General features: G+C 39.0%; 1 protein-coding gene across 2 annotated transcripts in view; it reads left to right on the forward strand.

Moving 5' to 3' along the window:
• Positions 1-27171, forward strand: part of Lama4 (laminin subunit alpha 4) — a 162751-nt gene that overhangs the window by 20790 nt on the left and 114790 nt on the right. For both annotated transcript variants that reach the window (XM_008852394.3, XM_017803011.2), the window contains exons 3-4: positions 16275-16376; positions 25335-25459. In XM_008852394.3, coding sequence (XP_008850616.1) covers positions 16275-16376; positions 25335-25459 — 227 coding nt within the window. The remainder of the gene's footprint in view (positions 1-16274; positions 16377-25334; positions 25460-27171) is intronic.

Here is a 27171-nt window from a genome sequence, read left to right on the forward strand (position 1 = left end):
TATATATAGTGGGGATGGCACTTCCCTGTGAAACAAGGAGCCCATACTGCTGAAATCTACCATCAGTCTGGTAGACATGAGCAGAGTCAACTTTCCTTGGAGAAGTACAGAGAGATCGCACAGGGCTGTTTACAGCCCCAGAAAAGGCACAGACTTCATCAGCACCTTCAGCTTTCCTTATGATTTTCTCTTCCTTCATCAAGATGTGTGTGGCTTAGGGAAATGAGCACCAAGCTTTTGGTAAGGGCCTTCCTTATTTCACTGTTTCAAGCTTCCAAGTTTTAAGGGGCAAGGGCCTTGCCAGCTCTGGCAATTAATGATTTTGTAATGCCAAAATATAGCCAGGACATTCACTACATATTTATTAAGCACCTGTCCTCTGAAGGTACTGAGAACTCAGTGATAACTCCAGTTTCTGCTCTCAAGGAAGCAAGTGTTCTGAAGAAGAAAGACAATAAGCCAGTACCTTCTAACACCATTGTTGAGCCATGTGCCATACAGACAGGAAGAGCTCCACCTCACCAAGAAGCTACCGGTTATAACCAATAGCTCTGTCACAGACGAGTACAAAGGAAGGGAGGACACTACTGATTATCAAAGCCTCTGCCCTTTTACTGGACCACAGGGCACAGTGCTAGTTGATCCTCACAGCCACTCTAGAAGCTAACATGACAATCACTTCCATTTTTCATAAAGGGAAACGAAAGCTGAGAATTAAATGACCTGGGCAACGTTTCCCCAGTAGTAAAGCTGGAACTCAAATCCAATGATCTCGACTGTTCCAGGCTGCCTCCAAAGGACATAAGTGCAGAGAATTGTGGTCACTATCCCAGTAGATTGTAGGAGATCACATCAATGCCCCTGCCATCTTAAAGCTAGAGGTATTCTAAATGCAAGTATATTTATGAGAATCTTCCATTCACTCAACAAGTCAGTTAGTTATATGGTGAACATGGGGACTACAAAACAGATAGACATGTAGACATTTGTTAAAACACTTAGGAAGACTCCAGAGACCAGCCTTCTTCCCTGACAAATATCCCAGTTACCACTCATCAAAGAAGCTTATTTTGAACCAGTCGAAGCAGACTGTTGGCAAGCACCAAAACTGGTCACACACAGATATTGTCTATGAATTGCCCAGGCCTAACCAACATATCTACAGTGCAACCTCTATACCTAAGGCTCATGGAACATAGAACAGGGGTAAAGAAGAGGACACTAACGAACCTCTCGATTCTCATTAACGAAGATCCCTCATGCAAAATAGGGCCAGGAACACAAAAGGTCACAAATGGCCAAAACGTAGAGATTAAGAATCTCCAGAATGCTGGTCCTTGTACAGGACCCCTATATTAAACTTCACCCACACAGGGTTCAAGACCATGTGGAACAGGGGGACTAAAAGATTGTAAGAGCCAGGGAGGAGGTGCACAATCTTATGGAAACAGAGTCCAACAAGCTCCTGGGCCCCTGCTCATATGATTCTATGGCAATGGTGTCAGTATACACAAGTCCCATGCAAACCAGGCAGACAAAAACCCAGCATAGCACTGGGGAAATGAACTGCAGACCCCAATCTTAGCTGAAGAGATACTGGCAACTGATTACTTCTAGGTACAGAAGAGCTGATATTCCTATAACAAAAGGCTCTAAATAGGCTGACTAGGCCTCAGTGGATGGACTTGCTCTGGGGAACATCTGGGGACACTGACTTGACACAGTGGCCCTTATACAGATGACAGAGTATATGGGTTCCAGTGGGGGCTATGGAAGGGTGCTGGTGGAGATGGGGCCATAACGATGATTAAGATCGTTTGAGAGAGTCTGTATGAAATACACAAAAATTCAATAAAAACAAATTTTTAAAAATGCTGAGGGAAAGATTTTCATCATATCCTGCCATTGGGGATATAAGCACTAAAAGAAATGGCACCTCCATGCGTGTGTCTGCAGGGCAAAGACTTGTAGAGTTGTCATCAGGCTGACAATAAAGGGATAGGCATTGGAAAATTCTTTTATTACCTATGAAATTCCCTCAGTTTATTCAATTTAACATTTAGCTCACTGTGGTTATGTTGAAAACCCTATCAAAACTGATTTGTTGAAATGGGCTCCTACTCTGATTATGCCAACTAACCACAAAAAAAATGTAATTTTTCTCAGATTGCTATAAATTGTGAAAGGAGATTATAAATATGTGAAGTATAATCCATCTTTTGATAGGGCAATTCCAATCCCTGGATGGATAGAATTCAACTTTGTAATAATCTTCAGTCCCTTATTAGTTATTCCAGAAATACATCTTATAACAAGCACTTGTATCCATGTCACCACCAAATTAACATTTAGAATTATTACTCTTAAAGGGAACTTTCCACTTCAACAAAGACTTATCTCCAAGGAGATTATCTGAATTTTTGAAATGTAAAATTGAGTTCAGAATGCCTGAGAAGATAGTAGCGTTGCTGTGGTTTGTGCTGTTTTTGGTGACCTTACCTAAGAAAGGCTGAGGAGCAGGTCTAACTAAGGAGTCAGAAAACACAAAGGAAATGCGCTTCATTGATGGAGAAGTGTGGGTTACCAGAGCAGTGAATAGAGAGACCACAGAGACCCTGACACCAGTGGAACTTGCAAAGATCTTGCACTTGTAAGGCCCAAGTGGTAAAGACAGGTTCTTCCACTAACCCAGGGAGACACAGCACTGTGGAAACAGAAGGCAGCCTCGGGAAGCTCCAGTTTGGGAGGCTACAGCTTTTACACATAAAGCAGAGCTCCACCAATGAAGAAACGGAAGGTTGGACCATGAGGAAAATATGATTGGAAAGAAGCTGAATATAAATAATTCTACCTCAGGCTTATTTCTAGCTTGTTTCATGCAGCTATACCAATTTCTGATGTCATATTTAATAACTATTTAACAGGCTAACTGTGCTTTTATTTCAGTCTCTAAAACCATCTTAATAGATAACTTCTTATTAACTAAATGTATTCTTTGACATTTTCATGCGTGTATAAAACGCATCCTGATTACTCTCATCTCCCACCACCCTCCCTAACCTCATCTCCCTACTAAATTAATATTTTTAAATGAGCCTTTGAAAATCTGGTAGAGGTGACTTGATATTTGAAATAATCCTTGACCTTCAACTCAGAAAAAAAAAAAGTCAATCGGATGTCATTTCATGCCTGCACTTGGCCATTGAACCATCTCCAGATAAAGAGCTGACAGATTACTTCCTTTCCGCTGCTGATAGTGTATTTTCTCCTGTCATTTTATGGAATGCCTTCTAGAGGAACCATTTCCACAATCCCTTAGTTTAGTCAGCTATTTGATTTTATTATTTTGAGTCAGTGTCTCACACATCCCAGGCTGGCCTCAAACTCCCTATATAGCCCAATCTCTGATCTTCCTGCCTCTACTTCCCCTCCTGGGTGCTAAGATAACAGGTGTGCATCACCACAGTTCTGGAGATTGAACTGGGGCTATGTACATGCTAGGCAAGCACTTTACCAACTGAGCCACATCCCCAGCCCAATCAGCTGTTTAATTCCCTTCTTTTTCCTGTGTATAAAATAATAATGGAAAAGAGATTGTACAAAAAAAAAACAGACTCAGCAATTAAGAACACTGGCTGTTCTTGCAGAAGACCCAGGCTCAAATCCCAGCACCCACAACACAGGTGCACTTACCTACATGCAGGCAATACACACATACACATAAAATAAAAATAATAAATAAAAAATAATAATTTAGAAAAGCAGACTGTGAGAACATGGTCTTAAGCTCTACAGTTCGGCCTCATTTGTTTGAAGTCACTGCAATCTTTCTTTGAATTCTCCTTTAGCTCCAGGCCAGGTAGAAAGAGCTTACGGGTCTGGTCTCTGGGTTGCTCTTTTCATGTTCTGTTAGTGAAAGGCAGAGCTGGCTGGATCTTTATTGACATGGAGCCTGAGAAGAAAGTGCTGCTTAAGATTGGACCCCAGATCCCCTCTGGAGAAAGAAAATGGGCTACCAAACCTTCATCTTGGATCTTAACATGTTAGTTTGTCAATAGGACAATGAGAATATTGTGCATTATTGTGAGAATCTGTAAATTTTCCTTAAATTAAGAAAATCCCAACAAGGGGCTGGAGAGATAGCTCAGTGGCTAAGAACTCTTGCTGTTCTTGCAGAGGACCAGAGTTCAGCTCCCACATGGTAGTTCACAACCCTCTGTAACTCCAGTTCCAAAGGATCTGACACCCACTTCCCGCTTTCATGGGAACCAGGCATGCACGCACTGCACATACAAACAAGCACGCAAACACTCATACCCACAAAATATAAATAAAATAAATCTTTTTTAAAAAAGAAAAGTCCATCCAAAATAAATGAAACTATAAATAAACCCTAAAAATCTTCTAGGTTTCACAGGTAGCCTAGGACAGATAACTTTACTGCTAAAATCAAATAGTCATTGGAAATCAAATCAAATAGATATCCAGAAGAGCCTAGAAGCTGATGACTGCTTTCCCTGTGGGAGGATGCCATGTGGGGGGCATGGCTGCAAAGGAAAAACAAAGGAAGAGCAAATTAAGTAAGGAATGTCCTTACACTCATTTTTAGACCATGTGTAATGATAAGGTTACATAAAGTGAATAGCCAGGAAGCTGGGGAAATTATACACATACATATGAATTCATTGTCAGGCACACATTAGTCACTTCCTAGGGATGCTGTTTGAAGACATCACCAGGTCTAGACATGGAGATTCAATACTTAATCAACCTAAGCAGCATTCGCAGCATTCTTGTTTTTCTTTCTCTCCTCATTTTTTCCTTTCAGACTTTCATGACAATTTCTATATTCTGCCTATAGCTTAATAAATAAAATATTGCCAACATAGTTAGAAGCCACAATCCTGTCTTAATGTCATTCCCTCTCTTTTACCCTCATTGAGCCTGACTTCTTAGGTTCCCATTCATTCTTCCCTACTTTTCTATATATACATACATATCCCTATACAAGGTATTCCATAACATTTTGCATGTTTTAAAGTGCAACATAGATATCATTCTATTTCTCTTCAGGAACTGGCTTTCCCCTCAGCATTATAAGATTCATTCAGAACTAGAAATATCTGTACTGTGAGATTTGGCAAATTGCTTTCCAAAGTGTTTGCACAATTTGCTCGCACATGACTCAGCCTTTAGAGATTCAAATAGATATTTTCTGCTGGCATATTTCCAGCATCTTTTGCCTATCTTTCAGTCACTGTGATGGGCAGTGAGGCCATGAAGATGACAAAAAAAAAAAAAAAAAAAAAAAAAAAAAAAAAAAAAACTATCCCTGTCCCCAAGAAGCAAACAGTGGCCTCAGGGAAACAGAGGTGTAAATTTAAAATTGTAATATCACATTCCATGTGCTCTAATGAGATACCTGCAAAGTACCATGTAAGCTCCCAAGTCTGCGAGACCGAGAAGAAAGTTCCCAGGAGATGGAAGAGGAAAGACCCCCTTGGCTTCTATGACAAAATATGCAAAATCAAGATAGGCAAGAACATGGTCCATGTGGGCAGAGTTAGGAAATGTGATTTAATTGGAGCAGAGGGAGCTGAAGTTTACCCTAAAGAGATGCTGGGCTTCTAGCACAAAGCCTTATATGTCAGACTTGGGAGTTTTTATTTACTATTGTAGCCACTGGGGGCTTGAGGCAGAAAAGTAGTATGATAAGGCCTTCTAAAGTGGTTCTGCTATGAAGAGTAAACTAAAAAAGAGGAAGTCTGGTGAGGGGAAGGGAAAGAAAGAAAATAACAATTCAAGATGGAGAAATACTCAAGATCCTAAACTAAGACATGTTATCAGAAGCAAGGAAGAACTGTCTAGTAATATTTCAGAGGCAAAAACATAAATTTTATGATATCACAGTACACAGAGAGTGGTAGGAGATGGGAATGACCTACCTCAGGTGGAAGCAATAAGGGATGTTTGCATGTAGAGGATTTAAAAATTACAATAAAACTTACTAAAATTCATTCTTTTATTATGAACGTATGCCAGCAGTTCTATATAATGCCAAGGACACAATGCTTCTCTCCAAAAAAGATCTTTTGTTATCTAAGTTCTGAGCAGTTGCTGTGGTTACTGTTGAGTTTTAATAAGATATCGGATATTCTAGCTTCAAATTACCAGATTCCACTTGCTTAACCTCTAATAAATAGTGCATTCAGCACAAAAAATTTCATTGGAAAGCTTCTAGTCCTACAATCTATCCCAAAACTGGGACTTTGAATTTCGAGAACATGCTCCTACAATTCAGAATTGTGTGCATTTATTTCTGAGATCTTCTTTAATGCGCACACATGTGATATGCCAGCAGTCAAAACACAGTTGAAATAAAGACCAGTAGAACAGCGATTGCAGAGAAGGAGAGGCAGAACAGATACAGACAATTTCTCATTCTATGTGTGAACCGTTTTCTTGAAGAATTCTTGTTGAAGTATTTTTTTAAAATTACATTTATGCAAAATATATTAGTGTAATTAACATTAATTCATCACTTTCTATGTCCTACCATCTTTATCATTAACCAAGATATAATATAAAGAGGGAAAAAATAGATTTAGGAAAAGCTGTAATAATGTTGGCATGGGACACATTAAATTCTTTCTACGTGCCTCTGGAACTGGAAATGAACTTGTATAAAATGAACTTGGAGACAAGAAGGTGACAGAAAGAACCAGACTGGAGATATGTAGAGAGATTTGGGAGTCACTGTGATGTAGGTGGAAGGTGTAGTTGTGGGAGGAGGTGACATCATCTGGCAAAACTGTGTTGAGAGAAAAGATGGAAATAGGTGGCCTGGAAAACACCAACAGAGTGAAAGCAGCAGAGGAGAAAGCATCGCTCACACTGATGCCATCGCCCCCAGGAAAACTGAGCAAAAAAAAAGATAATGGAAAAGCCAGAAGAGCTAGATGGTTAGATAACCAAGAGAAGAAAGAATTCCAGGGAGGGAATTCAACAATGTTGACTACAGGGATGAGAACAAGACTTATTTGTCAGAGGTTCGGTGGAGGCAGAACCAGGTAACAGGCGGAGGCACAGACTGGTGGACAGAAGCAGAGCCAGTATGAGCGAATTCCATGAGAAGGCTGGGGAAGAGGGGAGAAAACGAAACAGAAGCAGAGCTGGAAGCTGAGCCCAAAGAAGCAGCGGAGGCTTTTCTAGCCCAAGACCAGCACTTAATCGCGTCACACTCCATCTCCTCTTACAAGAAATGGATGGTGGTGTACTTGGATCTGGGATGCCCATCCAAAGACCTGGGGTTTAAAACATCCCTAGCCCGGGTGAGGAACACAGAGGGTTCACACAGAAGTGCCTTCATCAAGATCACTGGGTACTGCTGCAACACCCGACCAGTGAGAAGCAGCTTGCCTGTGTACACTGAAGAGAAGCCATCTTCATCTGTAACAGTTCAACCTCCAGACTTCTTGTAAAAAGAAAAGGTAATTTAGGCAGACATTTTCAAGACTCCAGAACATTAAATGGTAATTATTAAATTGTATAATCCATAAAAAGCACTTAGCTCAGTGCTGGCATCTGTCCATAAATATTAGCTGTTTTTATTCATAAAGAACCCAAGTGAAGATAACAGACGTGTTTGTCATTTCACAACACAATTCCCTGTAAATGGCTAAGGAGTCATCAGAATCTCCCAAATGCCTGCAGTTGAGGTCATTTTTCTGTGTGTTCTTACAGCTGGCCCTGAAAGCTGAATCTCTTCCATTCTTGGAAATCTGTCCACAGCAGTTGCCCCTAGTAAATCAAATAAAACTGAGTCAGTTTTCAGATTCTGAAAAAAAAATCTGGCAGGAGTTAGGTTGTATAACCAAGACTCAGAAGGCAAAAAGTGAAAAGAACAAGTCGGTCACAGGAGGCCAGAGGAGCAGAATCCAGACCAGAAAGTCAGATGTTAGCAGGGGATTTATTTAAAGAGAGAAAAATAAAAAGGCATCCCCAAATCCTCATTACCTTATGTAAGTGGCAATCACTACTATAAATGAACAACTTAGAAAGTTTAAGTAACTTCCTAAGGAGAAAATTTGAAGAAATGTTCATCAATATTAATAAGCATAGGGAAAATCTATATAGCTTTAGGGGTTGGAAACTTCCTGTTTGACCCTTTCAATTTTACTAATAAAGAGGATTATTTATTTCAACAAACCCGAGTCTACTGGCATCTATAGTCCTGATGAATATTTGATGCACAGGGTGTAGAGATAGTTACTTGAGATCTGTGCTACACCAGTGCATTCTACCCAGGAGAATACTCATTCTGAGGAATAGTCACATCGATGTGACATGAACATTAAGGTAACTATCCAGTCTTACTAAATCAGAGGTCATGGTTTAAGATGAGCAGAACACTCTGTGCTCCTAAGAAGTCTAGGGCATCTGAATCATTGTCCCCATTTTATTGGTAAATTAAGAACTGAAGTGTTTTTTAAACTAGACAAAGCATAGTGAACATGACTCCTAAACTTCAAGGACAAAGCTCTGAGAGCCCCCAGGAGAACCCAGAACCATCATCCATGTTCAACTTTTATCTTGGCTTTGCTGTGGCAATCAGAAGAAATGCCTTTGAGCTGGAAAAATCTCCAAGGAATGTTGAAACCACTTTCCTAATCAAGCTATGGTGAAATCACTGTCAAAATCTAAAAATTAACTTCACCTATTAAAATGCAGGGAATTTCAGTTACGCAAACAAGAGCTTAGATATACTCAAGGGAGGATACATGGGCAATTCAATCCAGATTCAAGTAAAATCAATCAAGAGGCCAACTTCTTTCGGAGCACATTGTATAATTAGTTAACTCATTTTGGCACCTTGCCTATAAATTTATATGTGAAAAACAAGGACATCTGAAAAACCCCATCTGAAAAAATAAAAATAAAAGATAGGGCCAAAAAGTTATCAATAGTTCAATTTGGAGATGTTTTCCATTGCAGGTATTTTGTTTGTCTTTATAAACAAAGAAAGAAAAAATAATCCATGAAATGCCTCCTCATTTAATAAATTAATTTGTACCTAGAGTCATTCCTCTGCCACAAAGCCTGAAAAGATGTTTGAGTAGATGCGGTTATGTTGGTCCACAGTAGATCTCTGAAAACAGAACTATCTGGTTCTTAATTCTACCCACAATTTATGCAGATGCAAATCAGTACTACCCAGGACCCTGTAGATGCTGAGTAAGAGCACAGAGCTCTGTCATCCAAGTGAGAATAGTTTTGATTTTTTTGTTGTTGTTGTTCACTTGGCTATTTGTTTGTTTCTTTTGTTATTTTTGTGCTACTACTGATAATATCTGTCTTAAGGTGATTTTTATCATTTACTTAAACAAAAAATGGGGTTCAGCCAGGTATAATGGCACACAATGTTTAGTCCCAGCACTTGGGAGGCAGAAGCAGGAGGACCTCTGTGAGTTCAAGGCCATCCTGGTCTACATAGTGAGCTCCAGGCCAGGGATACATGGTGAGACCCTATCTCAAAAAGATCATTAACACTGACCTTAGAACTAAAATATTGCTACCTGTGTGCTGGATAGCTTTAGTGTCAATTTGACACCCCTGGGTTAAGGGAGCCTCAATTGGGGAATTTCTTCTATAGGACTGGCCTGTAGCCATGTCTCTGGGGCATCTTCATTGTTGAGTGATGTGGGAGGGCCTAGCCCAAAGTGGGTGGTGCCACCCCTGGGCAGGTGAGCCTATGTTGCTTAAGAAAGCAGGCTGAGCAGAGGCCAGGGGAGCAAGACAGTAAGCAGTGTTCCTCCATGGCTTGTGCTCCAGCTCCTGCCTCCAGGTTCCTGCCTTGAGTTCCTACCTTGGGCTTCCTGATGAACTGTGACCTGGGAGATGTAAGACAAATAAACCCTTTCCTCCCCAAGTTGGTATTGGTCAGAGTATTTTGTCACAGCAATGAAGAAACAAACTAGGACAACCCCACAAGTTTCAATTTTTGCTTATTACATCTGCAAATCTATTATTGGAAATGCACATGAGAGCCCATAAAGCTGGAGTGAAATGCTGGTGTTTGTGTCATTAAATGCACTTTCTACGGCTGCACGTGACTGCTAAAATAAGAGGAAAGTAGATTAGTTATATACATACAAAGATCCAAGCAGAAAGACAATTTAACATGTTTTTTTATATTTGAAAAATACTAATGTAGAAGAAAGCAGTGACACTGGACACCAGTGAATGAATTTAGACTTCTACTTTAAGTCTCTGTTAATTAAAGCAAAAATTGACTCATCAAAGTTCTAAAAGTCTTGGGCATGATGGCACACGACTTTAGACCTAACATTCAGGAGACAGAGGCAATCATATTTCTGTGCGTTTCAAGCCAGACTGGTCTACGTAGCAAGTTCCAGGTCAGCCAGAGCAACGTAGTGAAACCCTGTCTCAAAAAACCTAATTAATTAAAATTTAAAAATTCTTCATTTTAAATTCTAAATTCTAAAATTCTACTTAAAAGCCTAATTAATTAATTTAAATTCAAAAGTCTAATTTAGAAAGGAATATGAAGTCAAGATATTTGTAAATGTTTGTAGATCCTTGGTTGCAGACACAATGCCAATTCTACTCCAACTCTTGGTTGGGTCCTGTTAGTATAGGCACAGAGCTAGAGACCATGCTCTTGGTAATGGAATGTTATTGTAATTCATTCACTGTGGTTGGGTGTAGCTGGAGATTCCAAACTACTTCTCTTCAGGACATAAGTTCATCTATTCAGAGACCTCAGGATGTGTCTCCTGCCCTCAGCTGGCCACTTCAGATTCTTCCTAAATCCCATCAACTGTGCCATTGTTAAATGGGTAATTAGGGACCTTCGATCTCAAGAGAATACTATTAGAGCATTTAAATTATTTACTCAATCGGACTTCTCAACAAAAATCCTAAAGATTTCAGAGATCCAGTATCTATGCAGAAGTGAAGGCCCATGGTCAATAGCTTGAGCCACTGTGGTAGTACTCAGGAAGCACAGTGCGATTTCTGTGACTGTAGAACGAAATTATATTACTTAGCTTGGTACTTGTTTTATGTAATAATTCCAAACACCTAGAAGTTGCAACCTTCAAAAGAACATGATTTAAAATTTTTAAGAAAACTCAAAAATTTTCTGTACAATGATATCATTGTTGGCATGAGTCTAGTTGTCTTCAAAGGGACGTCTTCAAATGAGAATGAAGTTGTATATATCTCTTTCTTTAAAAAGGTCTTAATTCAAATTGGGAGGGAGGCGAGTGGAGGAAGAGGTGGGGGGGAGGGCGGTATGGAAATGACATCCATATGTATGATATTCTCAAAAAAATAAAGATAAATCAGGGATGGAGAGATAGCTCCGCGGTCAGGAGTACTGACTGCTTTTGCAGTGGTTCAATTCCTAGTATCCACATGGCAGCTAACAACCATTTGTAACTTCAGTTCCAGGGGATCCAATACCTTCTTCTGACCTCTGTGGGTGTTGCATGACATGGGTGAACTTACACACATGCAGGCAATACACTCATACACAGAAAATACAATAAAATAAATATTTTAAGAATGAAGATAAATACATATTTAAAAATTTTAAGCTCAGGCCTAGAGAGATGACTCAGCAGTTAAGAGCATCGGCTGTTCTTGCAGAGGACCTGAGTTTGGTTCCCAGTACCCACATGGCGACCATACATAAATTTAGTTCCAGGGGAACCAACACCCTCTTCTGTCCTCTGCCCTCGGGCATTGCACGACACGGGTGCACTTACATACATGCAGGCAATACACTCATACATATAAACTAAAAATAAAATATTTTTTTAAAAATTTAAGCTCACCAAATGAAAAAAAATTAATCTTAATTCATTGTGATTCTATTATTAAATAATTTATATTATGAATTCATGATGAATTTCTGGAAATAATGTCATCTCAAATAACACAACATACACTGTCATCTCAAGTAAATGTAACTGTCACATGTAAATATCACACCTAGTTTCCTCCTAAAGTTCCATCTAGTTCCAATTTCTAGAAATGTAAAGTTAGACAAGTGTGCACTTCTTGATTGTTTTCTACTCCAAGGCAGACCTCACACAAATGATAACAAAGTAAACAAGTGAAAATTCTTATTCTTCACAGACAGAAGTAAATGACATTGATAAACTCAATCTTAATAGAGCAGGAACAAGCTATACTAATGGGGACCAGCAAATAATGAAAAAACACAAAAAGTGTACAGCAGATTCAGTGGAAAGTAACTGACCAAAATGACAATTTGACTGTAATAATTGTTTAAAAAGGAACTATTACCATTCAATGATTTTTACATATTAATAGCCTACATATTTTTAAACAGTTTACTTTTTAAAGAATATTCTTCTTAATGTATAAAAGATAAATTTTATACTTTCTATTAATTTCATCCCACTTTGTAATGTTTGTAATAATCAAAAATTGGAAACAAAATTATCTAGCAAGGAAGACTTGCTTGAATATGTTAATGGTACATGCAAGTTCAAATTTGAGGAAGAAAAAGCCCAAGAATATGAACCCCAAGTTATCTGTGTTTCTTGGTTTAGCTAACTAATAAAGTCTCTATCTGTAAAATGAAGACAATGAAACCTACTTCATAAGTTTACTGTGGACTACAATGAGAAAATTATGCAACATGACGTACATAGTGACTTAGGCATTATAGATATTCCTTTTCAATTAAACATTCAACTTAACTGGTTATTGTGGGCAGCATGTTTCAGTAAACTAAGATTTGGATCAGTGTGAACCTCTTACAAACTGAAATGGCACTGATGATAGCTGCTCCTGCCTGTGTCATCCTCATCATTATAGTCTTTCTCATTAATATTTTACAGGCCATGGACCGACCCATCACAAAGGTACAAATCCTCTGAATGTTCTTTGTCTGTTTTTAAAACAGCTTCTCTCATAGTTCAGGCTGGCCTCAAACTCACTGTGAGGTCAAGGATGTCCTTGAACTTCTGATCCTCCTGCCTTCACCTCTGGTGTGTCAGGATTATAGGTGAGCACCACTAGATCCCATTTATTCAGTGCTGGGGATCCTCACACATGCTGAACCAATGTTCTAGCCACATACCCGTCCTCTCCGAATATTCTTTAAGGTAGCTCACCTATGTATTGTTAGAGTTGTTTTCTTAAGACAGTGTCTCATGTGGGCAAGTTCAGTGTGCTTCTAAAAGCCTACCCAAGCACCATCTAACAGAAAACAGATACTATTTTAATATATGAGAAGACCATTATCTTTTCACAGGCCTCTAAATGGCACAATGGATTATTAACAATTATTAACCAGTAACAAAACAGAAATATAGCTTGATTTCAGTCTTGAAAATATCTGGTTTTTAATATTACAGAAGTTCTATTTTTCCAGGTCCTATGGAATTTCAAGAAAACATTTAATTAAAAGATCTCAGGTCTCTGTAAACCATGATGAAACATTTCCAAATAAAGAAATCACCCTAGAAGTGCCTTCCTACGGGATAATTAAACTTGTCTCAACCTCTTAACTCTGTTCCAGGGAAATCTCTGAAACACAAGGCTCAAGATACCTAGTACATATGCCCAGATGATGGCATCAAAATCTCCACCTGCCCAGAACTTCCTTTTGCCTATCTGTTGCATGCATTTATTTATCATTTTTAAAGATGACTCCTCTCTGGATAAAGGAGTTGAAACACATAATTCTTTCAGGTGGACATAGCCCAGTAGGAAAGGAATTTGCCAGATTCCCCCTGCCCTTTGGGCAGGAGGCCAAATGACTGCTCAACCCAGCCCAGTCCCTGCCTCCCTTTTTCTTCCTATGTCTCACAGCACAATCTTGGAGCCAAATCATCCTTCACTCAAGGTCACAGCCTCAGCCTGAAAAATAGATAAATGAATAACGACAAACTCTCAGACTGAAATCCCCTCCTAAACTTGGCACAAGATGATTTTATCTTGCATCCAAACCAGGTAGTGGCTCCTGGGCTATTGAGAAAGACTTGAGATCAATTCGGCCCTAGGAGAAGGTGAGGGAAGGGTTTGGGGTTTCCAAAAGCCCATATGCCTTAGTTTTGAGCTATCCAGGCTTAAACCATCAAATCACATGTTGACTGAGCAATTCATATATACAAGGCACCATCAGAGATCTTTCCACCTGATCCAATATTGGAATCGTTGGGACAACTTTTTAAAATGCAGCTCCACAGTTTTTCTGTAAACATAAAGTTGTTCTAAATCACAAATTTCTTTATTAATAAAGCACAGATCCCTTGGCTTTGACATCAGAGGAGCCAAATCTGAAGCTCTCAAGATGACTAATATAATCAGCTACAGGGCTCAAAAACCAAGTCACCAAGCTAACTAATAGTCACATGTTTACTACGTTAAGTCACTCCTCTCATAACTGGGACCTTGAAAGTTGCAAGATGCAACACATTCATGGGTCATCAAATCAAGTTTTAGGAGCCATAACCAAGATATGTTTTAAATAAAGTAGAGAGGTTTAAGGCATTCTACACAGAAGGAGTTTACTTGTTGTCTTATGAGTGTCTTTTCTGAGTACATACATGTGCGTATATAGATATGTACGTAGATCTAGATCCATAGCCTAATCTATATCAGTGGCATCAAGAAATATAACACCTGATTAGATACACCTACCTATGTGCTAGATCATAATGAAAACATGTATGTTTTAATTTGTGATAAGAACCAAAAACGTGACACTAAATGCTCTCAGTCCTTCCTCTGCAAATTTAGCACCTCTTTTTCTTCCATCTCAGTTTGGGGAAACTGAGAAAAAGACTTATTGTGGACTACAAACTCACCACTGTAAATTATTAAGTGATCTTTCTCAGCCTGACTTCCTCTCTGTCGGGTGAGATTTCTTTGACTTTTTTGTGGACAAATATTATTCTCTTTTGCTCTTCCTTCAAGTGAAAATATTAATCTTAGTTTGAAGATTCAAGTTATCAGTGCTTTTAAACTGTGAATGGTTTCTACTCATTTTTCTCTACATAGGAAAAAAAGCAAGAGAAAATGGGTTTGCACAACAGTCCAAGGGACTTCAGCCAGATGTGAGAAATTCCCTGGTAGCCAGGAGAGTGGAAACTACAGTGAGTCCATGGGGAAGGGCAGCGATATGAACTGTCCTCTCTGAGCCTATGGAAACAATCCAGGTTCTTACCTGCCTAGAATTCTTCAAATGCCAGTCTGCTTCCAGGCCTAGAATGTCACTTAAAATGAGATATTCCAATAAAGCAAGAAATACAATCACATAAGAAGGAAACAGTCTCACAGTGCTTCTCACCTGGAGGCACTGGTGACACTGGGGAGGGTAACTCATTAATGTGCAGGTCAACTGACATTCCACAAGCCACTTAGCTTCTCTGGTGTTCATCGTTTGAATGAAGAAAAATAGTGTGTGCTCATAGATTATGAAAATCAATGAAAGATACAATCAGAACCCACACAGGGTTTGACAACGTACAGGAGAACTAACTCATCAACCTCCTTACCAGTACTTTTGCAATGTTACAGTCTGAAGACATTAAGTGTTTTGCTTTGCTTTGCTTTTGATTGTATGTGTATGTGCATGATGTATGTTATGGAGGCACATGTTTCTTTCCCTCTGCCTTTATGTGGGTGTGGGTTCCAGGAATTGAACTTAGGTTATTGGGCTTACATGGCAAGCACTTTTACCCCCTGAGCAACCTTGCCTGGCCCTGGCATAGGGTTATTTAAAAGCTCACATTTATGAAAGACACAGCTCTAAGTTATATGCCCTAGCCGGTCGTCTCTGAAATCACAAGTCCTTATTTATAGGGAATATAATGCAATTCCTTACCTTGAAAAATACCCAGGTATGGTTTGGTTTCACTTTGCTTTGTTTTAGATTGGAAAAGACATTAGATAATCTCTCTCTCTTTCTCTCTCCCTCCCTTCCTCTTTCTCTCACCTAAAATATTCTTATTTTTCCTTAAAATGATGGAGCAATATTGAGTGTTCCTCTTCTGTCGGGTAAAAGAAGAGGGAAAGAAATTCTGCAACAAAGAAGATTGTATAGACAATCAACATCCTCTGTCACTGAATAGCAGGACAGAAAGCTCACACTAGTATGTTTTGCAATATATATATATATTTTTTTTAATAATCATCCCCTATTCTCTCAGAAAATGCTGATCAAAATGTCTGTTTTCAGTAATGAAAATGCATATGGCCGTCTGTTTCAGAGATGCAACGCTGGATTCTTTCGCACACTGTCAGGAGAATGCTCACCCTGTGACTGTAATGGCAATTCCCAGGAGTGCTTGGACGGCTCCGGCTTCTGTCTGGTAAGTCAGGGACATACAAGCAAATGGCTAATCAAGCTCCTTTTCACCCTTCAGTTTTCCATGTAAAACACATCGTGTCAACACTTTTGATTTTAAGTGGTCACAGAAGCTTGTGCATATGTGCTCCAGGAGGGCCCTGTCTCCCTTCCCTTGGCAGCTGGCTTCCTGCTGTAGACCAGTGGTGATAGGTTGAAAATAATACACAGAGGAGGAACCCAACCCTCCAGATTCCTCTGTAATAGTATAGTTTGCCATATGTTTGGCTTCATCCCACATAAACCAGGAGCGTCCAACAGTTGTTCCATAGCCTGTTATAGAGTCACAATAATCAGGTCTATAGATCAAAATTAGTTTTTAAAAAAATATTCAAACCAAATAGCCAAATGAAGATGAATTCTTTGTCCTTCCAGTCTTTATAATTCTGTGTCGAAGCCTAAAATAGAGATTTTTCCCTTTTTTTACTAAAATTAATTCCTGGGTAGTGTATTTTTTCAGTGAACTGGATGCTGATGGAGACAGACAGCAGTTAGTAAAAAGACCTTGCTACATAGTCCACATTTTCAGGGAACAAACTAACAGTGAAAAGTGGCATTGAAATACTGACAAGAGGGACCAGTAGAAGCCATGAGGTTCTTTTAAAGCATGTGTACTCTAGGATCGTTAGTGTTCCTCTTTATCAACTACAGTATATAACAAGAAAATTCATTACTTCAAATTCCTATATGGCAAGAGAACCTTTCCCAAACTGTAAGAGTAGCTTTGCTTAAGCTATAAGAATGCTTATTTAAATACACTCAAAAATAGCATAATTGTCCCTAGTAAATAATGTTTATTATAACCAGTCTCTGAGGCATGTACCTGATGGAGCCATTCGACTCATACTTCACATTAAGAGGCAAATTAGAACATATTTATTGTAAACCTAGAAGTTGCAACTTTTCTAGGGACAGATAATTAAGTGGCAAAATACTAAATGCTGTTCTTTGTAGTTTTTTTTAAATCCTGTCATTTGTCACCCCCCCCCCATGATCTTAAATAACCATCTCATCCAGGATGTCCTCCACAGCCCTGTAGGCATACACAGCTGCCAAAGTCTACCCCATTTTAATGCTTCCATCTCCGGTTTCCTGTTATTTTAATCCCAGTGACATTTGGGGGAAAATCCCATGTATACAGTTGAACTAATAACATACATTGCTGATAATTTGACCAATTAAAGACTTTTGTTTCCTGGTTTATTAAAGTGCAAGATAGTGGGGACCACCATGCCCATCAGCTGCTATAGGGCAACTGACAAAATCAAAGACTGGAATAAAATAAAGAAGGAAAAACTTCCTTCTGCCAAGTGAATGAAGAGTGATGACCAAGTCATGCCTTGCAATGATGTTATCAGGACAGGAACAATCGTGGGTTTTGACCTAGTTGTGAGCTTCTGAGAGAAACACCATCACAGGACTCTTCCCCAGATTTTGGGGGGAAATGGGACGCTAAATATTCATATGTGCACCCAGATCAGAGGCAAATTGCCAATTTTCCTACAATTACTTTTTTCCAAGGCAGAAAATTTTCTCAGAAAGAAACAGCCAATCTATTTATCTTAATGACCTCCCCCATCACACCCTATTCAGAGAGAAATGTTTCTTTTTCTCTGATTTAAGTAAATTGTGTTCAATAAGAAAAATAATAAATATCTGCTGTATTTTTAAATTCAAAGGAAAAATCACCTATGACCTATTTTTCCAGAGGTACATATATCCATATTCTTATAAATTTAATTTTTGAAAGGACATGACTTATATTTAATTAAACATAAGTAAAAGGGCAGAAAAAGCTTACAAATATAGAAATAATGTTTCATCTTCTGACTGACAAATATATTAAGCCTGTCCATGGAATCAAACTCATTTTATTTTCCATTTTCTGTGCTGTCCCTGCTCCAGCTGACCACTGGAGCAAGCTCAAGTTTATCAGCTCCACCCTGGGCCCAGGTCATTCTCTATTCACAGACAGCAGGGAAGCCTAAGCTGCAATCAGAACACTGCTTTCAACTTACTGTGGTCACCAGTGTCCATCCCTTCTCAACTCTCCCAGCTCCATTAGCAATCAAAAAGGAAAGACCTTCTTTTATTTCATCTTATTTTGCTTTTATTTTGAAGGCTAATAGAGCTCCTGTGTCTGCTTTGTCCAATCCTAACCTTTTCTAATACCTCCTCAGTTTGAATGTCAATTAAACCTTAAAATGTATAGACTGGCTGTAACTAATAAACTAAGCCATTCAGCAACAAAATATAGGACAAAGTTACTGCTACTATTTTAGACATGAGACAATCAAAAAAATGCCTCTACTAGTGCTACACATTCTTTCAAATAGAGAAAAGTTACTAAATGAAAATAGTCTGGGAATCTAAAATGTATTATGTCTCTTTCTGAGGGGCCATTTCAAATCTTAGCAGAACTGTAGTGTCTTGGATAGGATGGATAGGATTCTGGACTGGGTCACCCTGATGGGACCCAAAGACCAGACAACTCCAGTGGATATGAATAACTCTCTAAAAGGAAGCACAGAGTGGCATTGAGAAGAAAAGTATGGGAGCAGACAGGTGGCTCTGGTGGCAAAAATGCTTAGTCACAGACATACATATTAGCTCTAGAAGGCCTAGCTAAGGCCAATTAGCATTCACAATACTGGTGCTCAGTGCCTAGAACTGGCCTGAAGCAACTCTAATTTGAAATTCGTCATTGGCACAGGGTTTCTTGGCTTCCAGTTAAGAACTGATTTATTTATTGATTGAATTTATCCATTTAACCAAGAAGTATTTTTCGATTACCACCTCTGTGCCAGATCCCATCCTAGGCTCTGGGTTTTGTGGCTCCTACTATGTGAGCTGAAGGGTTGTGGGGACAGAACACCTTCTTGGAAGTTCATGTGGACAATAACATGGTCTTGAAAGTGAAGGTATTGGAACTACTAGAGATGGAAACACATGCAGAAACCCCCATCTCATCTGTGACAATGAAAAGAAAATGATTTATGTCAGGATTTATATGAGCATTGCAGAAGAAATCCAAAATGTGAATTCAGTATTCATATTTGAAACTCTTAAAGAAATCTCCAGAAAATAGAAACGAAATGCAACAGGAGCACAGCAGATGGCTGTGTTTGCACCTGCCCAGTAGCTTTACTGTTCTCTAGAACTATATATTTGTCTAAGTTTTCTGCTTATATAAAATTACCTATAGCAATTTTATAATTAGAAAATATTTATATTAAAATAGACTTTTAAACCATCCCGAACACAGTGGAGAACGGGAGTCATCCAATATATTGAAATATAATGGATTTTTATGTCTCCAAGCCTAATTAAAGTCCAGTTAAGGAAGTAAGGCTCTTATGTCTCTAATTTCCAAAGATCCTAGAATTTTCGTGATGTGTTTTACTCTCCTCTGTTATATGTACAGAGCAGAAATCAGCTAAGTATGTCCCCGGAAGACTGTGGTCAGTAAACCAGTACACTCCTTAGGTGGTCAAGACAAAAAAAGATCAGAAACTTCTTCCAAATTTACATGCAAGTGTAAAATTGGCATATAGAGTAAATGCATATTCTTAAAGTTTTGACAATTTTTAATCTACTGCAAATTAAAGTTCTGGCATGTTGCAAATCATATCAATTTGGTTCCACGATAGCTAAAGTTCTGAAGCAAAGTCCGGAAGTTTCAGGTCTGAAGAATGCTAAGGATGGATAGCTTGATGGAGTCCCTGTTGCTTTGTGTCCATCAATACAGAAAGTCACCAGAACTGCGTACAGATATCAGTTCTCTGTGCAATCTTCATCCTTGCCCTTATAACCTATATGTGCTGTTCTCCACCTCACTTAAAGACAGCATCATTCTGTGAGTTGTTATCAGCGGGCCCAGTGGCTTCATCAACTTCTACTTTTTCTTTCCCTACATTTAATTTTACCCTAAATCCCACCAGTTTTAATGAGGAAGTAAATGCCTCTCTTCTACGCTTGCTACTTCCTTAATTTAGGACCCCAGTATTGCTCCCTGGCTGCCCCAGCACCACAGTACAGCTCCCTGGCTGCTGCCCTGGCTTCCCACACATACTCTGCTCTCCCTCTAATTTGCTGCTACAACAATAGAAATGTTCTTCAAAAGCCCAAACCAAAAGATCCCCCTTTTTAAGATCCTCCAAGGTTCTTCTGGCCTTCTGGCCACACTGAGCACACTGCTACCTAAACCATCTCTATACGATAATACTCTGTGCAAAACCCTCTGTTTGCTAGCTGAGATGTCTTGAAGGACAGTTTCAAGGCCTAGATAGGTACCACCACGTTCGCTAAGCCTTCAATTCACATGGCTCAGTCAAGAGCACACAATACTATTCTTTGATTTCCTGGGTGTTTCTTTCACTGGCTTTTGAGTTACTCAAAGATAGGGACCAGGTCTCCCTCATCTAAATACTAGCCAGAGCTCATTATCAATCATATACTACTTAATCCAGGTTTGTTAACTGAATGAATGCATTAGTTACTGAAATGATAATAAGATGACTTAAATGCAAAAGTCCTTGAGTTTTCTAACTTAGGAGATAGTCACTGTAGTGAGTTACACTGCCTTATGCTGAAGACAGGCTTAGAGCCAACGCTAAGTGTCTAATCATCAGTGCTGCTGATACTCTACACTCTTGCTTCTTTCTCTAAATGTAGCCTGAAACAGCAAGGTTGGCAATATTCAGGAGCCTAATAGAAATGCAGATGCTTAGGTTGCAGCCCAGATGTGCTGCATCAGAATCTGCATTTCACAAGAGCATTAAGAGATTCATGTGCACACTGAAGTTTAAGGAGTACTAATCTACACATGCTGTCCTCAAACTTCATAATCGTATGTGCCCTTTGTATTCTAAAGAACTGTTGAAGAGACCAAAGAGTTTTCTGTAGAGCCCGGCTCCTTAAACTGTGGGTTTGGACCTGCTTGTGTAACTGAAGGAGGATGGTCATAGAACAACCAAAAATTAATTCAAAATCAAACATGTAATGAATCCCAGGTGTTTCTGGAAGCATTTGTCATGTTTCAACATATACCTTCATTGCAGCTTTGGTTCTGAACACACAAGTGCACTTACACTAGGTATGTTATCACACCACGCAACGTCAATGACCATTGCCTGAAACATCTTGGCTCATACTCAAGACTATTATATATTATGAATTACAGTCCTTTTGTTATATATTCTTATAAAAACATAATGGTTTCATTACAGAAAACAAAGAATTTTAACATTTTTCTGATATTATTCCCCATCATGTATCAAATTATTGTATCTTTGGAATGTATTGTGTTAGAATGTTTGGTTTTAAAACTATCATGTGATTTCCTTACTCTGGTTTCATTTAAAAAATTGCTAAATGAATTTTGGTTTAAGATTAGGGCAGATTTACAACAGTTTTTGAGATGCCCCTAAACATACTTCTATATTTTGTACTATGTATTGGTATGAAGCAGAATTCTCAGCATTAGTGATTACAAAATCAAAACATCAATCAACTCTGAAAACTGAAGACATTTCAGCTATATCCTGTAGTATCAGCCAAGATTTAATTCTTTATGTAAAAGTAAGTAAGCACATCCATTTTGCCTTTGACAAATGGTAAATTTCTTTTTTATTAGATGTTTATATGTATACCAAAGAACTGTTTTAAAATAATTTTCTTTATCACTTACTATTAGTAAACATTTGGTTTGTATGCATGTTTTATATGCCCATATACCTAGAATTCTGTAAAATTTTCTCAGACAAAAATGGGTTGTGATTGGGAAAAGTTTAAGAAGTCCTAATGTACATCATATCTATCAGTATTCACCACATTTGAAATTTAAAATGAAAATTATAATATTTATGAATTCATTTGACAACAATAATAAATCTACTCAAGTCAACATAAATAATGTACTTCTAACATAAGCATATTTTCAAATTGAAAATATATTTGTGGCTGGCTTACAAAATAGAAGGCAGCTGGATTTTCGTACCCCCTTCTATATCAACCTGTGGTGGTATGTCCTGCCATGTCATCTTGTCCACATGAGAAAACAACATGCAACAGATAAATAAAATTTTAGCAGTATTTGGAATGTAGTTTTGACTTACTTGTATATACATTGAGATCTGTGGATCTGTTCTCAAATAAAGCATGTTGATAAGTCATACAAAGGTGAATCTGACCCTGGAGCTCTTCCTCTGTGTTATGCTGGTAAGGTGACCAAGTAAATAGGAGACATCATTTCTCATGTGCCAGAGACATTAGTACCCAAATGTCCTTCCTAACACTGAGACTGGTTGTCTGACTATAGCTTTTTCAACCACTGGCTCATGATTCAGAATTTTTATTCCATCTTTGTGAGGTCAGTAGTACTAAGAAATAACCCCCATAGCATATTTGTTATCGTGTTTTCCAAACAAAAGTTTGGAAAATGGCCAAGCATCGAAAATGAAGGGGCGTTTTACAATTTCAAGGTTAAAGATTTTCAACACGAAGAAAGCCAACAGACCATCTACTCTAATGCTTCATTTTACAGATAAGGAAATAGAATCCCAGAAAGGTCAAGTGGCTATTCAAGTAGACCAGCTGGAAAATGAAGGGCCTAGAACATTTTCTCCCTGTCTCTTACACTCTCTCTACCAGTCTCCCCAAATTTGTATCAATCCTTTCTAGAGAATTCATAACAAGAATTTTTTAAAGAGGCTGATGAGGAAAGACAATGCCTGTATTTGGTATTCTAGAGGTCAAGAGAGATTGCATAGCCTTGCCCTTGAATGGTACCCGTGGCTACTGTGGCAGAACTAAAACCCTGACACGGGACCCAAAGCACCTATCAAGTGATAAAGGGACAGAGCTGAGAACTAGCTCATTTTTGTTCCTTAGTAGTCACGTCAGCCATGAGAGATGGCCTAAGATAGTAGAATACTTTCTTCTACACAGATGTGATTCATCTGTGTAACAAAGAATTTCAGAAATTTGACCCTAGTTTTCAATGGCCTTGCCAGATTGCTTATAGCTCAGGTGCATGGTAGTTGGGTGCCGCTACTTGGTTTTCCTGGAAAGGAGATTGCCAGCAGTTTTGAGCCTGTTTTAGATGTCCATGTCCTCTACTTGCTCCAGATGATGCTAGTCTACCATTTGATCCATTTCCTTCACTTATTTCCCTAAATATTTCCTGAGAAATGACTGAGCAATGACTTAGCACAGCTTCAAGAACTGTGAGGGAAGTTCACACTCTTGTCTGCATATCATACTTTACTTTTAAGAATTCTCATTGGTTACACAGCCTAAGCCAGGCTCTAATTTCTATTCCCCATAATTGTAATCCAGGCCTATTTCTGACTGTGGATCAAATACTTGAACAGCATCTGGTTGGGAGAGCTTGTTGACTACAAAGGATTTCTCCCTTCTGACTACTATGTTGTACTTCACCTGAAGTTCAAGCTATTAGTAAAATAGTCTACTACTTATTACAGTCACTCTGTGTCTGATTTGGCAAAAGAGACTTCTCTATCAAAGTTGAAGAAAGAGCACAGTATGGAATTTGACAGCCTCACCTCTGAAAGTGGATTGATTGAATCTGAATATCAGTTTTGCTTCCTACTATCTGTGTAACATTGGGTGATTTACTTAACCTTCTGAGCCTGGAGGTACAGACAAGTTGGCAGAGTGCTTGCCTAGCATGTACAAGACCCTGAGTTGGATTCCCAGAACTGAAGAAAAAAAAATTCTGGGCCTCTACCTCTTCATATGTAAACTGGGAGGAAAGTAGGAACCTATCTCAAACTTGTAATGAGAATTAAGCTAGCTAATCTACGCACCATTTTCAGAATAGGTCTTCACTATCGTTTTACTCTGAACCTCAAACAGCAGAGACAAAAACAAAGAGCTCAGCCTACTCCATCTTGTTTCCCCCAGGGTTTCACCAGCAGTCACTACTTGAAAAAGTTCTGCAGCAGCTCCCGCATAGGTTTTCAAAGGCAACTTCTCAACAGGGAGGATGCTTTCACTGAAAACCTGATTCAGCCACCATACACTGATGAACATAAATATGAAAACATCAGGGTGCTGATGGCACTGTGTTGTCCTCTCCAGTCCAACCCCACAGGAGAAAGCTGTTCCTGTGCTAGCACCTATGGATTCATCACCTCGAAGCTACTAAGGACCTGCTCCATGCATGTTAATAGTAATATACTCTGAACAATACATGTGCCAGCAAGGGGGTGCTAAGGCTGGGAGTGGATACTGCTGTGTGGGACTCAGGTGGAACTTTCACTGGGAGAATCAGGAAGGACTTTCAAAAGATGTTGAAGCCCGCAGTAGATAACGAATGAGGAACAGACAGCTCAGAAGGTCTGGTTTATTCCTTTCTTCACATCTGTTATCCTTGCCACAGATGGAGAAATCATGCACATCAGTCTGCTTCCTGTTTCTTGTGTATCATTATCATAAACCATTAAAAGAACATCTATTATCTACCTTCTATTCCATTTGTGCCACAGTCTAACACATTTGCTCTTCCATGCCCATAAATCCTTATTGTTTCCGTTGTCCTGGTTAAGTACCATGGGGATGTTATTTGTGTTTTCATTTCATATTCATTCCACCTCAGTAAGCTAAAGTTTCCAGAACTTCCAGAGTGTGAACTTCCTAATTATCTTACAGAATCAAAATGAGTAACAGATGACTTGCCTCTGCACATAGACTCCAAAGAGGGTCCCCAGCCTGCCAGTGCGCACAGGCCTTCGGGTTGCAGCCATCCACCACTTATCTACACTTTCTAGCTCTTTGTGCTGCCACACACCATGTATTCTGTCAGGCCTGATGTCCTTTTCTTTGAAATATGCTTGGATGTTACATTTACTGTCTATAAAAATTTCTTTATTCTTCTAAATTTTCCTCTTTTGCCTCACAGAACTGCCAGTGGAACACCACAGGAGAGCACTGTGAAAAATGTCTGGATGGGTATATTGGAGACTCCATCAGAGGAACACCCCGATTCTGCCAGCCATGCCCTTGTCCCTTGCCCCACCTGGCTAAGTAAGTCCTAAAGGAAGACAGTCTCTCCTAATGTTTAACCTCATAATTATTTTTGGCCTTATGTAGCGTTCTGAAATTTTTCCACAACCCAAAATGAATATCTTATTTTGAGATAAGGTTGCATGTTGAGAAAACTGTAAGATGGTGTGCTAGTCTACATAAACTTGGGAGGGGGACTTCAGTGCTTATAGGTATGACTGTTGATAAATCATAAAGTTGACAAAATCTTCTAAGTTTCCTAAGCAAAGCCAGTTTCTTCTTTTCCCAGTTATCCCTCAACAGAAAGAGATTACAGCTAATAATAACAAAAGACTCATAATATAGTATTTTCAGGAACTGAAGAGATGGCTCAGCATTTAAGGGCACTGACTGTTCTTGCAGTGGACACAGATTCAGTTCCTAGCACCCACATGGAAGCCAAAAACCATCTGTAACTTTAGTTCCAAGGTATCCAACGTCTTCTTCTGACCTCCACAGGCATTGTACAACATTCGTGAACTTACATACATGCAGGCAATACATTAGTATACATAAAATTAAAAACTAAATAATATATTAAAACATACAGTATTTTCAGAAGTATTGCTCCTTCTGACCCTTACAGAGTAGTTATTTTCCTGCATACAGCTGTCAAATTAGAACACAGATATACAGGATATATGCTTTGAGCCAATGAGTTCAAAGACTTCCAAAAACAGTAGCTGTCACTTCTATGTTGTGACCCGAGTGAGATACTATAGAGAATAAAACACACATCTACCGGGTATAAATGGAAATAATGCAACTCTTTTTAATCCTATAGTATGGATAAACCCAGAGCTCATCATGACTAGCCATTTTATTGACTTAAAAATTTATAGTTGGCTGGGACTGAGACTGTAGTATAATGGTAGATTACTTGTCTAACATGTGGGAGGCTCTGAGTTCCATCCCTATCACTGAGAAAAAAAAAAAGGTATAGAGTTAAAATAGTATATTGGTGTTTGGTTTTCCAAGTAGCAGCCAGCTCTCCAATTCTCTGACACCAACAGGGTGTTCTGCAATCAATTCAGTTCTGATTAAAGTACCTGGAATTAGCACAGGCCCCAAGTTAAGGGTTCAGTTCCACAAGATTGCTCCCATTTCAGATGCCTGCCAGTAAATGGAATCCTGACTACCCATATGTCTGCCTAGCTGACTCCAGATTTGGGGGTTCCCCCAAGTCCTCTTAACATTTTTTTCTTATTCACTAGAATGACTCACAAAACTCAGAATAGTGTTAAATATGTATGATTACCAATTTATTATAAAGGACACAATGTAAGAGCAGCCAAATGAAGTAACCTATAAGGGAATATATGTAAGTATGTAGAAAAGAAATATATACTAAATGAGGGAAGTAAATATGGGGGAACAGGAGAGGGTTCAGAAATCCCACACCAAGATCAGAAGTGCCCCCTCTTAGTGTATCCACGTATGCAGAACCCGGAAGCTACCCGAGCCTCGCCGTTGCCATTTCCTGTCCAGATTTCTGTTCAGAGACATGATGGGTCATTGGCCATCAGTGATTGAGCTCAGAGCTGGGTGAGGAAAGTTAGGAAGGTTGGGACTAGCCCTCTAGTCATACAGTTGTTTCCTCTGATGCAGCTTCCACACTGCAGTCATCTAGAGGTCCACCGAGCCTCCTCATTCACATACTCAGGTCTGGTGAAGAGGCTCTTTATAAACCAAGA

Source organism: Nannospalax galili, unplaced genomic scaffold, assembly GCF_000622305.1.
Source record: "Nannospalax galili isolate Female #2095 unplaced genomic scaffold, S.galili_v1.0 scaffold646, whole genome shotgun sequence".
Lineage (NCBI taxonomy): Eukaryota > Metazoa > Chordata > Mammalia > Rodentia > Spalacidae > Nannospalax > Nannospalax galili.